General features: G+C 39.2%; 1 protein-coding gene across 2 annotated transcripts in view; it reads left to right on the plus strand.

The window, feature by feature from the left end:
* Window positions 1-8,377, plus strand: part of LOC134603714 (3 beta-hydroxysteroid dehydrogenase type 7-like) — a 44,731-nt gene extending 36,354 nt beyond the window's left edge. For both annotated transcript variants that reach the window (XM_063449903.1, XM_063449896.1), the window contains exons 5-7: window positions 5,062-5,161; window positions 5,571-5,733; window positions 6,959-8,377. In XM_063449903.1, coding sequence (XP_063305973.1) covers window positions 5,062-5,161; window positions 5,571-5,733; window positions 6,959-7,359 — 664 coding nt within the window. In that variant the 3' untranslated portion in view covers window positions 7,360-8,377. The remainder of the gene's footprint in view (window positions 1-5,061; window positions 5,162-5,570; window positions 5,734-6,958) is intronic.
* Window positions 8,378-13,332: the final 4,955 nt, after the last annotated feature.

Consider the following 13,332-nt stretch of genomic DNA (forward strand, 5'->3'; position numbering starts at 1 on the left):
ATGCCCTTCGCCTAGATTCAGTGGCGATTTTCAGGAGTGTAGGGGTTTCATTAACCGGATAGAGTATCACTTTGAGGCGTCTCCTGGTTCTTTCCCATCTGACAGGGCTAAAATTGGATATTTGATGAACCAGCTATCCGGTAAAGTCCTAGCCTGGGCTAATCCCCTATGGGAGAGTGGGAAATCCATAGCCTACAACTATGTAGAGTTTATAACAGAGTTTAAATTATCTTTTAAACCCCTTGGGAAAGGAAAGAAGGCAGCCAAGGCACTAATGCGGATAAAACAGGGCAATAGATCCGTTGCGGACTATGCCATAGAATTCCACACGCTAGCGGCAGAGGTAGACTGGACAAACAGTGGCCTCTCTGAGGCTCTATTAGATGAGACAGCGGTCAAAGATCTTCCAGATCTGCTGGAGGACTATATCATATAAATGATGGATATAGACAACCGTCTTAGGGAGAGGGCTAAAACCAAGTCACGGACTAACCATACCCCTGTACTCACAGCTCCTCGTTTGACTCCATCTGCTCCTACAGTTGCCAACGAACCCGAACCTATGCAACTGGGAGTGACAGCACCGTAGGGCTGAGGGTCTGTGCATGTATTGTGGGGAAAAGGGGCATCTGCGCTTAAATTGCCCAATACGTCCAGAAAACTCCCGAACCTGAGGACCGGACTTAGGTGTTATGAAATCGTCCTCTATCTTGCCTCACAACAGATTTCTCCTGCCTATAGTTTTATCTTGGGGTACTCATGATATACCATGCAAGGCTCTAAGTGATTCTGGAGCTGCTGAGAATTTTATAGATATAAAGTTTGTGAATGACCTTCTTGTCCCCCTGGGGGAGAGATCCACACCTTTGGTAGTTGAGGCCATAGATGGTAGACCCCTTCTGAAACCTCATATAACCCATGAGACCCTGTCCGTTGGAACACTACATAGGGAAAATATAGTTCTACAAGTTATTTCAAGTCCTTCATGTTCTGTCATTCTTAGGTTTCCCTGGTTGGTGAAATACAATCTTGTCTTAGATTGGGTTAAAGGTGAGATCCAGTCATGGGGTACAACTTGTAAAGATTAGTGTCTGTTTTCTTTTAAGCCTGTAGGTCACAATAATGTACCCACTGCGGCCCTCTTATTCACAGTGATCCCTCCGCAATACATCCATGTTAAGGAGGTATTCAACAAAGCCAATGCCGAGACGCTACACCCGCACCGGCCTTATGATTGTGCCATAGACCTTCTACCAGGCACTATGCCACCAAAGGGAAGGGAGTATCCTCTTTCCCCCCATGAGAACGGAATTATGGAAGAGTATATCCAGGATGCTCTTGCCAAAGGCTTCATACATAGGTCTTCCTCTCCTGCAGGTGCAGGTTTCTTCTTTGTGTCTAAAAAGAGGGAGACCTACGGCCTTGTATCGACTATAGAGGTCTTAATAAGATCACTATAAGGAATGTATTTCCTATTCCTCTTATCACTGAACTCTTCAATAGACTTAAGGGGGCCACTGTGTTTACGAAATTAGACCTCAGGAGTGCATATAATCTTGTAAGAATAAAAGAGAACCATAAATGGAAAACCGCATTTAACACACGGAGTGGACATTACGAGTATCTCGTAATGCCTTTTGGTTTATACAATGCTCCGGCGGTTTTCCAAGACCTGATTAACGATGTCTTAAGGGAATTCCTTCATTCTTGTGTTCTAGTCTACCTAGACGATATCCTCATTTATTCCCCAGACACTACACACTTCAGGCATCACAAAAAAAATGTTGTTTGTGTCAATGAGTGTGTGTGTGTGTCGGTCAGTGTTGCGATGGCCGTGGCTGGACAGTGGAGGACCTAGAGGTGCACAGAGGCACGCAACGCCATGTCACATTCCAACGTGACGTCGACATGCTCCCCCTTCACAGAGTTTCAAGCAGTAGCGGGAGGATCCGCTTTGGCACAGGGTGTGGAGCGAGCCATTTGGGGTATACCAGGGGCCGGATTCCGGAGTCACATACTGGCAGCAGCAATGTGAGTGGAGTCTGCTTGTTGGCTAGAGGGGGGTGATGGAATTTAGTAGAGGGGGGCCTGGGATTTAGTATATGGGGGGGGGGGAGCTTGGATTTAGTTTGGGGGGGGTGCTGTTGTTTAGTAGAGGGGGATTCTGTTTTTTTTTTTTACTGTACTTTTCAAAATAAACCTAAGTTTCTATGAAAATTCAACTTGTTTTTTTGTTTTTTTGCGGCCCACATACACGTAAACCTTGCTTATTTGGCCCGTGCTAGACTTTGAGTTTGAGATGCTTGCGCTACACATACAAGATACACACACACAGACACAGATACACACACTATGCACACATTATACACATTATACACATGCAAACACACAGATACACACTACGCACACAGATACACATTACACACACAACACAGATACACACACATTACACACACACTACACACACAAACACACAGCTACACACACATTTCACACACACTACACACAGATACACATGGTACACACACATAGATACACACATAAAAAATTAAGCCACCCCGCAGTTTCTTACCTTCTGCTGGCTGTGGCTGGTAGGAGTTGGGGGTCTGCTCTCCTGGTTTGGCTACATCCTTGCGGCTCCTGTCTCCCACGCAGCTCGGTCTCAGTGTGTTAGAGTTGGGAGGAAGTAAGAGGCTGTCACTTTCTCCCAGCTCTTCCTGCGGAAAGAAGGAGCCCAGTCGCGCTGTTAAAGCGTTGCAGCGCATGACCGGGCCCCTCATTGATACTAAAAAAAATTTCACTAGACTAGCAACTTAGATATGCACTTTTTATTTTACTTGGCTGCCAATTGTAAATCCATAGTTCTTATGCAAATCTGACTAATTAAGATTCATGATTTAGTGGATTTTATAACTGACGTGTTATAAAATATTGTGTTAAAGGAACAAGGGCCCACTAGCTACATCCTGATGATTTGGTATCTCCAGGAGTAGGTGGCTCCTCACATGAGGATTTGGCATAGATATGCCTCCTAGTATCAATTCACTCTTCCACAACTGAAGTTGGCCATACATTTATAGAATATGAATACAATGCATTGAATTTGCTGCCTAGGCTATGTAGCAGAATGCATGTAAAGCATACATTTAATGCACTTTCAAACACAATTATCAAAACGGCTCTACACCATCATCTACTGACTTCAAGTAGTTCTACAGCATTATGGTCCCACCTTCTCTACAATTTACAATTGTGTATTTTAATTGCTGGATCAACTTTAACTGAACTCTAAAAATAAATGTAGGCAGCGCTAACTTTCACTTAACATTTTGTAACCAGGAAGATATGCCAGTAAAAAGAAAATGTAAAATATTTTCTACATATACACAGCATTAACATTAAATTAGGACACATTTTAAAAAAAATAGTCCAGATTTTAATAATACATTTGAATGAAAATGAAAAGGTAAAACGAGACAAAGCGGCTTCAAAGTGTTTTGCACAAACGAATGTTTGAACAATTCTAGAACAAATTGGTGATATCTTTACACTTTAATGGAAGTCTAGAGTGTAAAAGTGGCATTTTACACCTGGGTTTGTTTTAAAAAAATCTACGGAGATTGTATATATATGAATCACTTTTCATTGTATCTTGAAGTAGGCGTTTTTAATAAAAATTAAATCTTTTTTAGAACATTACCAATGAATAATACAGGTGCTCTGGATTTTCTTGTTGCACTTGTTCTGTTTTGTTTATAACATGGTTACGACAGTGACATTGTTGGTGACATACAAGGCTGCCTGATGTTACAGAGACAAAATGGTAGCACCACAACCATGTAATGTAGTTATGAGTGCAAGACTCAAACCATTCTTTCATCTTACTGACTCCAAAGATTAGCAGACCTCTAAGCTGTAAACAAATGCAAAACAACATTTTGATAAATCTCCTTTAACTATCTATGGTCTATGCCGTATCACAAGATGATTTATAGATATTCTAAGCTACACTGATCAGCCACAACATGAAAAACCACTGAAAGGTGAAGTGAATAACATTGACTATATTGTACTTGTCAAGGGGTGGGATATATTAGGCAGCAAGTGTACAGTCAGTTCTTTAATTTCATGTGTTGGAAGCAGATTCAAATTACTTTGACAAGGGCCAAATGATGATGGCTAGACTATTTGATGAGAGAAAGGTGTCAGAATGCACAGTGCGTCACAATTTGCTGGTTATGGTTCTGTGTAACCGCAGACCAGTCAGGGTGTCCTTGATGACCCCTGTCCACTGCTGATAGTGCCAACAATGGAAGAAGGTTGCCTGGTCTGATGAATCATATTTTCTTTTAGATCAGGTGGATGGCTGGATGCATGTGCATCCTTTACCCGGGGCAGAGATGGTAACAGGATGCACTACGGGAAGAAGGAGGCAGTGTTATGCTCTAGGCGATGTTCTGCTGGGTAACTTTGGGTCCTGGAATTCACGTGGATGTTACATGTACCATCTACCTAGAGATTGTTACAGACCACGTACACCCCTTCGTGGCAATGATTTTCTCTGATGGCAGTGGCCTCTTTCAGCAAAATAATGCACCCTGCCACAATGCAAAAATAATTCAGGCTTGGTTTGAGGAACATGAAAGAGTTCAAGGTGTTGCATTGGCCTCCAAATTCCCCAGATCTCAATTCTATTGAGCATCTGTGGGAAGTGCTGGAACAACAAATAGGATACATGGAGGCTCTACCTTACAACTTGCAGGACCTGCTGCTAATGTCTTGGTACCAGTTACCACAGGATAACTTCAGAGATCTTGTGGAATGCACCAGAGCTGGTTTGGCAGTATGAGGGGGGTCCACACATGCAAACGTTCAACAATATAAGGCAGTGGTTTTAATGTTGTGGCTGAGCTGTATATGTATGACATCATTTAAGGAGAAAACACAAAAACCTTATAAAAAGAGAAACAACCAAATCACACCAGACTTCCAGACTTGTTAAAGAATGAGTTTGGGCATCCACATGACACTTTCTCCAGCTGTGTTTTTCTTTTGTTCCAGAGGCACAGAAGAGACAGTGTACGGTGGTAAACTAGGACTGTTATATGGAAAAAGCAAGGCCTCTGCTGAAAAATCAGTTCGACAGGCTAATGACAGATCGGTAAGAGTGTGATGCTGTAAAACTGATACATGTTTCAAATGTGTAGTGAATAAATGCAGCAGATTATCTGTTAGAAGGACACTCTAAGCATTATAACCAGCTTGGTTTTGTGGTTTTAGTGTAAAGAGCATTTAAATGCTGTCTCCATCCTTGATTTGTGTCAAACCCTCTGCTTAAAGTAACAATCAAAACCCTTAGAGCACTTCATCTCACAGAAGAGTTCTAGGAGTTAATAGAGTGCTCATCCCTCCCCCTCCCCCGTCACTTCCTACAATTTTTTTTCAAGTCCTTCCCGAGAATTGGGTATTTCTGATCTATTGAGCCATTAGTGAACTGACAGTGAATGGTATTAACCTTCATATTTCTTCATAGTCTTCTTACTACCCTCTCTTGCCATCTTAATTTTCAGACAAGCCATGGAAAGAAATTATTCACTTGTGTTATTCGACCAAGTAATATTTATGGTGAAAAAACGCAGAATTTGCTTGAGAGCTACATCGCTGCAAAGTCAAAAAATGGCCGGATAAATTATTTGGAACCCGAAAATGTGGATCAGTGCTACATATATGTGGGTAAGAGGAAGTATCATATAGCAATGCCTCTAATTTTCCTGATTTTGCAACAGCGATCAAACACCATTGCTTTACACTTGAACCCACCCTCTGAGCTTCTCTACATAGAGTTAAAACTTGTCAATAAAATAAAGTATTGTACTTGTAACATATTGTAAGTAGTGTACATCATCTCATTGAAGTGGTCTGGGTGCAGTGTTCCTGTCCCTTTAAGTCATGCAGTGTAAAACATTCCATTTTAGAGATGCACACAAAAACGTTTGTGCCACTTTGGTTTTGGAGATATTGCACATTATAATTTAAAGAGATTCTAGAGTGCCAGGAAAACAAACCAGTTTGTTCTAGCTCTGTGTACCTCTGTAATCCTAACCTCAGCTAATCTACTAGTATTGCTACTATAATCCTGACTTGTTCTCTCATTATGCTTTATCTCTCTATTTGCCTTTTAGCCTGGCCAATTTTAAAGACAGGTTATACAGTGTGTCCTACCTTTATAAATTTGGCTTAGGTTATGTGTTGCAGGGTATTGTAATCCTGACACTTCTGCCTTTGACTGGTAGAAGAATCATGTTACCAGAATAAACCCTTAGAAGAAGCGTTTAAAGTGTGATCATCAATTATTAAAAAGACTTTACTAGGAAGTGCCTCTGCTGGCTGTCTGGTTGACTTACTCTCTGCTTGTCAGCCACAAGAGGCATCCTGACTGGCAATGCTACCTTGCCGTTTCTCACAATTGGCATTGTTTAACTGCTGACAAAGTTTTTGTACCTAATCCACGCCATTAAAGAAGCCCTGTCATGTTTGTTTGTTTTTCCAGTTTTACATATGTTTCTGTGACTTTTTTTTTTTTTTTATGGATATCAGCAGCATTTAGTATAGGAGTTTCCAATGGATCAAGAGAAGAGGCATTCGGAGTAAAAGAGGTCAATCTTTGGGACATTTGGCTATAGGGATGCTTACATTTTTCAGGTTCTTTTGAGGCTTATGGTAACTTTTTTTGTTTGGTTTGAGTGTGTCTCAACATTTAAAGGAAAAGTGCGCTCGGTCTTTGCTTGTATTTCAAATACTTTCTCAACAATTTGTGGTCTTATGCATTTCTTTTCTTACTTAAAATAAATAGGATTTTCTTTTTTTATTTCGGTGAGGCAGACATGTTTTCAGTTTTCTTTTTTAAAAATATTTATATGTAAACCATCTAACTGCAGTATGTCCGTGTTGATTACAGGTAATGTGGCCTGGATGCATGTACTTGCTGCTCGGCAACTGCAGATGAAGCCGGAACTCCTGGGAGGTCAAGTGTACTATCCCTACGACGACACTCCAGTGAGGCAGAGATACAAACTCCTTTACGAATTATACACCGATATTGACCCAAGAATTCAACTGGGTTCACACATTCCTTATTGGAAGATGTGGTTAATTATATCTGTGTTTAATTTGATTGCATTCCTTGTTAGTCCCTTTTGGACGTTAAAACCATTTATGAATTTAGGCATTTTGAATTACATGGTCACTACATTTTCTTATCAAACCGACAAGGCCTTTAGGCACTTTGGCTACCAGCCCAAATATAGCTGGGAGGAGGCAAAGATCAGAACTTGCAAATGGTTAAAAGAGGTCATATAGGGTTTCTCCTCCAACCCGGACAAAAACTAACATAACAGAACCAAACTAGGGCCTCGACTTAATATTTCAGGATACATTTTCTCAATATTCTTTTCAAAATATTAAAACATCAAAAAAATATATTATATAACAAAAAATATATATTAAAAAAAGACGACATTTTAATATTTTTCATATGAAATTATTTTAAAAATATATCCTAATATACTAAATCATTTGGAAAACGTATCCAACAAGATTAAATTGAGGCCAAGGTCCTTAAAGGTGCCCTGTTAATGATATTAAATTGTGGTGTTTTCTACAGTATTAAATTTAGTTTGTTCAGTAAAAAAAAATCAACAAAAGAAAAACTTCTGTATTTAGCTCTCTCCTAAAAGAGAGTACCTCTTCCATCTGTGCTCCCTGTCAATCACGGTTATCAGATCTGCCCTTTTCTGTCATTGAAGAAAGGATGTGAAAGCAAACAATGTTTCTGTTTATCTGTCTCCATTGTGATGCGTGCCTTGGCTGTGCCAAGACTGGACTGGATTGTGATATAATTCCCTAACCCTTTAGTAGGTTAACACAAGTTATATGTGATTATCAATGCTTTATTCCACGGTGTAATTTTCAGAATAGTGAGGTAATATATCAGGTCTGACCTAGGTCAAATAAGGAATTAAAAAAATATTTATAATCTGGTTTCTATTCAAAATCTGTCTATAAGAGATTATATCTATAAATTGTGCATGCCGAATGACTAGTACATCTATAGATTTGCAGATATGCTAAAAATACTAACCCCACATTTGGGTCCAACCAGACCTCGAGTAATATCCACACATGCGTTATATGTGCACATACATCTCACTCAACAGGCACTCGAATCCCACCCAAAATCAAAGTACTTCCTGAATGGATTCAAAAATGCCAGATATTATTGTATATAAACAACACTATTCTGACAACACAGTATAACCCAAATACTACACCACTACAATCAAAGTGAAGAAACCCATAACATCTTATACCCATATTGATGATTAAAAAAAATATGTCTATCTAGGTAGCTATCTATCTATCTATCTATCTATGTATCGATCGTATTAATCAGCAACGTAATATAATTTTCTTTTTTAATTGTATTCCAGATCTTCTGATTAATGTGTAATATCTTACATTTTTCACAATTAGAAGATTATATCTCTCGGAATATATAAGAAGAGTCTGTTACTTTGTTATTACTCCAAATATTTAATAGCGGTCACTATGAACATTTGAAAACCTAGCTAAAGTTTGGTTCAAGCATCCCCATGCACAATACTTAGTATGGTAAATTGTACATTGTACATTTATCATGTATATTCGGCAACATTTGCCATTATCTTTGGAGAGAACCATCACAGAGAAAATATCTCAATCATTATGGTAACAGCAACACTACAAACTACGGCTGATGAGACAGTGATAATTAGAAAGTGAATGGGAGAGGGAGGTGTACAAGAATATATAGATAGTAAGATAAATACAAGTAGGTGAATAAATAAGAAGAGGATTAAAACAGAGTGGAAGAAGGGAAAATGCAAAAAAAAAAACAAAAAAAAAACAGGGATGCAGAAAATTAAGATAGGAGGGAGGAGGGACAAAGAGATAGAGATGAGAAAAATGAATCCACACAGCTCAGCAAGAAATCTGAAATAGAGGAAACTGGAAACAGTAGAATCAATGTGCAATAAGCCTGTGGAAAGAAAGGGAACATAAAAATTTGGAAATGGAGAACGCGAAGTGAGAGAAATACATCTAGCGTATGCTGGGTTTTGTGGTATATTTTTGGAAATAGAAGTGAGTAATGTGAATTGAGTGCTGGAGAAGGAAAAGCTGTTGGTAAAACATCATACATAGTTAGGTGAGCAAAAATGAGGATAAGGAAAGGGTTGATCAAAAACTGTAGGGGAACATGAATGGTACGAATTACCAATAAGGTGGGTGTTTTGGTGGGTAGGTTAACCAGCTGGGGATACAATATATGGTGAGAATGTAGTGATTGAGGTTGTTGTGAGTATCAGAAAGTTATAGGGAAAGTATAGCACAACTCCAGAGTGTATTTAAGAGGGATAGTATCTATTTCGGGCCAAAATCTCTCTGTCTCTCTTGTCTATCTGAATGTCCCTCTTTTCTAGGAGCTCCATTAAAATTTCCACTAATGTATCTTTAAATTTTAATAAATATGTTTAGGAAGCAGTCTGTGTAAACATGGCTTCTTGTTCTGGTAATAAATTACATTTTAGTTTCAAAAATGATTAATAAGTCACCCAAGTCTTCTCAGAACAGCCCCGGCGATTGCCACACACCAATGACCCCTAAAATGGAAGTGTCCTTCTTTGAAATGTTTGGAGATATGCTATAGTAGGCGATGCATTGTATAGGTAATGCTTTAAAATGTGCAAAATAAAAATGTATTTACAGCTTTACATTCCTCTGCAGTATTACTGTTAATGGATCTGCCTGCAGCTACAGAGTAAGACACTTGCCTCCAAGGGCACATGCTAGCCTCAGAGGATTTAGCTGAACCAGAGCAGATCAGATCCCCCACAGACAATCCCCGCACTGGACTTGTTACTTACCTAGCTACACAGTATTTGTGCCACACTTTTTAGAGGTGTTCTTGCACATGCTGGAGAGTGTAACAGTATAACACTGATGTGGGCTCCTGGCAGATGAAGCACCAGGAACGGAAGAGGACTGGAAGGATGACCATGGCGGTGGCAGCAAGAGTCAGATTCAGGTAAGTAAAACTCACCTTACTCAGCACCCAATGTCCACGGAACACCCAGCGTACCAAAAAATTACAAACTCTACCATCTGTTTAAAATGCATTGGATAGGTACACTACAAAGGAACAATACAAAACAAAACATCTATAACAATTTGGAAATACATTCCTATTTTATGTGGCTCTTTCCAGTGGTGGAGCTAATGTAGAGAGGTTCTTGGTGCAATAATATTTTTGGGGTCCGCCTCTGTCGGACAGCTCCCACAATGCTTTAGGACATGGGGATCTACCATGTGCCCATCCTTGCAAAGCTGTAATTGTGAACAGTGTTTGTGTTTGAATGTAAGCATGTTTTGTGTGTTTGAATGTATGTATGCATGTATTTGTGTGTAATGTTGGCATTTGAATGTAGCTGTATGCTTGATTGTACTGTTGCTATTTGAAAACAGTGATGTACTTGTGTTTAGTGTTTGTGTTTTTATGCACAGTTGTTTTGATTATGCACATACACTGCAACACACACTGACACACACACTCTTGTTTTAGCCACCCCCTGCTTTGATACCTTTTTGGTGCAGGAGGGTAACTTCCCTGGGATCCAGTGGCAGCTGGCTGAGTCTGATGTGAATCTGGTCCAGGCTCTACCTCCTTTCTGGTTCTCCCCTCTCTCCCACATGGCTCGTTGGAAAGCTGTGAGGAAGTGACTTGTACTCACTTCCTCCCAGCACCATGACCACGGCTTCATAATGAACAGGGATCCCCTGATTAAAGATGGTCATCGGGGGTCCATAAGTGCATGGGCCACCTGACGGGCTCCTTAAGCTTGTGTGCCCAGTGCAGCTGTCGCCAGTTGCACTGGGGTTTAGTTCCACCACTGCCTCTTCTTTACTTTTTTTTTTTTTTTACTTTTAACACATGCAGGATGTTCCCACGGTCTCTAATTTTCTTTCTTTTTTTTTTCTCATATTTTTATGACTACTTTCCGTGAATGTAATTCAGCTTTTCCAGTAGTTGCTAGTGATATAGAGATAATCAGCCATTTCTGGGTTTGGTGAGGACTCACTCGTTTTAATAATTTGTCGATTTTGTTTATTTTCATTCACTATCTATATAATGCATTAAACAAAATACCATTTGGTTTCACTTTAACCTTAAAGGACCACTAAGGTCACCCAGGTCATTTAATCACAATGAAGTGGCCTGGGCGTTATGGCCCTGTAGGTTTAACCCTGCAATGTTTTTTTTAGCAACAGCAATGCTCACCTTTCAGGCTTAAACACACATTCAGTGACAAAATGCTGATAATGGCTGAGAATTACAATACCTCGTAAAAATACTGCAGGTCTATGAAAGACTCTCAGAGTTGTTAATCAGGCAACCAGGAACTTGTTTTGGAAGGTTACGTGACAAGATAATACAAACATAAACGTATGCACTTGTGGGGTTCTGGGACTTTTTTTTTTTTTCAATAAGATCTCTGCCATTAATAACGTGACTGGAACATTTCATTGTACATAAATAAATAAAATTCAATAAATGACCTATACATTTTTAGTTTTAGTCTACAATCAATTTACAATAATTTCCTGTTTTTTTTGGTGTGTGCATTTTGTTTGTTAAATGTGTGTAATGTCATTTTTAAAAAAAAATTATTTAGCTTTTAAAGCTATATTTTATTTTTAACCATTCTAATAAATATTTTCCATTCCAATGTGATACTTCTAGTTATTTTAGTTTGTCCTTCTTTCCCTTTTTTTTAGGGGCTCAAAGATCTGCTAATTTCAAATGTAGATAAAACTGATACTAAATCCACCTTGGAATGTCACATATATACTGTAACAGCAAAAGTTATTAACACATGCTTATCCTTTCAATGAGCTACCTTTCATGAGGGAAGGAGTGCCACCTAGTGGTGAAGACTGACATTTGATATAATCTAATTTCCACAACAATAATTTATTTCAGGAAAGTAAGACATTTTTTTTGAACAATTATTTCCCTGTCACTAAAAAATATTCTTAATTTTGCCATTTGACTGATGTATTATGCATCTAATAAAAACCAAAGAAAAAAGTTACTTGCACACTATCCCAAATCTCTATGCACATTTAAATAAATTGAGGTTTTTCAGTATCACTCCAGTGATAAAAGGTAAAAGAAAACATGATTCATTAGACCAGGCAACCTTCTTCTATTGCTCCACGGTCCAGTTCTGTCTGGCCAGTCTGTGGCTACACAGCCCCACACACAGATACACTGTGTATTCTGACACCTTTTTATCACAGCCAGCAAGTTTTTCAGCAATTTGAGCTACAGTAGCACTTTTTGGTGATCGGACCACATGGGCTAGCATTCACTCTCCATGTGCATCAATGAGGTTTGGACACCCATGACCCTGCTGCTGGTACACCAGTTACCTTCCCTGCACCACTTATGGTCCATTTTGGAAATGCTCTGACCCAGCCCTATAGCCATCACTATTTGTCCCTCGTCAAAGTTATTCAGATCTTTTTGCTTGCCCATTTTTCCTGCTTCCAACACATGAAATCCAAGAACTGACTGTTCACTTGCTTCCCAATATGTCCCACCCCTGACAGATGCCATTGTAACGATATAATCGATGTTATACATTTCACCTGTTGGTGGTTTTATTGTTGTGGCTGATCAGTGTACCAATTCACTTGCAAAAAGCAAGTGATTAATAATTTGCAAATTGCAGTCGATTTCTCTTCGATTGCAGTACATAGAAACATAGAAACATAGAATGTGACAGCAGATAAGAACCATTCAGCCCATCTAGTCTGCCCAGTTTTCTAAATACTTTCATTAGTCCCTGGCCTTATCTTATAGTTAGGATAGCCTTATGCCTATCCCACGCATGCTTAAACTCCTTTACTGTGTTAACCTCTACCACTTCAGCTGGAAGGCTATTCCATGCATCCACTACCCTCTCAGTAAAGTAATACTTCCTGATATTATTTTTAAACCTTTGTCCCTCTAATTTAAGACTATGTCCTCTTGTTGTGGTAGTTTTTCTTCTTTTAAATATAGTCTCCTCCTTTACTGTATTGATTCCCTTTATGTATTTAAAAGTTTCTATCATATCCCCCCTGTCTCGTCTTTCCTCCATGCTATACATGTTAAGATCCTTTAACCTTTCCTGGTAAGTTTTATCCTGCAATCCATGAACCAGTTTAGTAGCCCTTCTTTGAACTCTCTCT

Source organism: Pelobates fuscus, chromosome 1, assembly GCF_036172605.1.
Source record: "Pelobates fuscus isolate aPelFus1 chromosome 1, aPelFus1.pri, whole genome shotgun sequence".
Taxonomy (NCBI): Eukaryota; Metazoa; Chordata; class Amphibia; order Anura; family Pelobatidae; genus Pelobates; species Pelobates fuscus.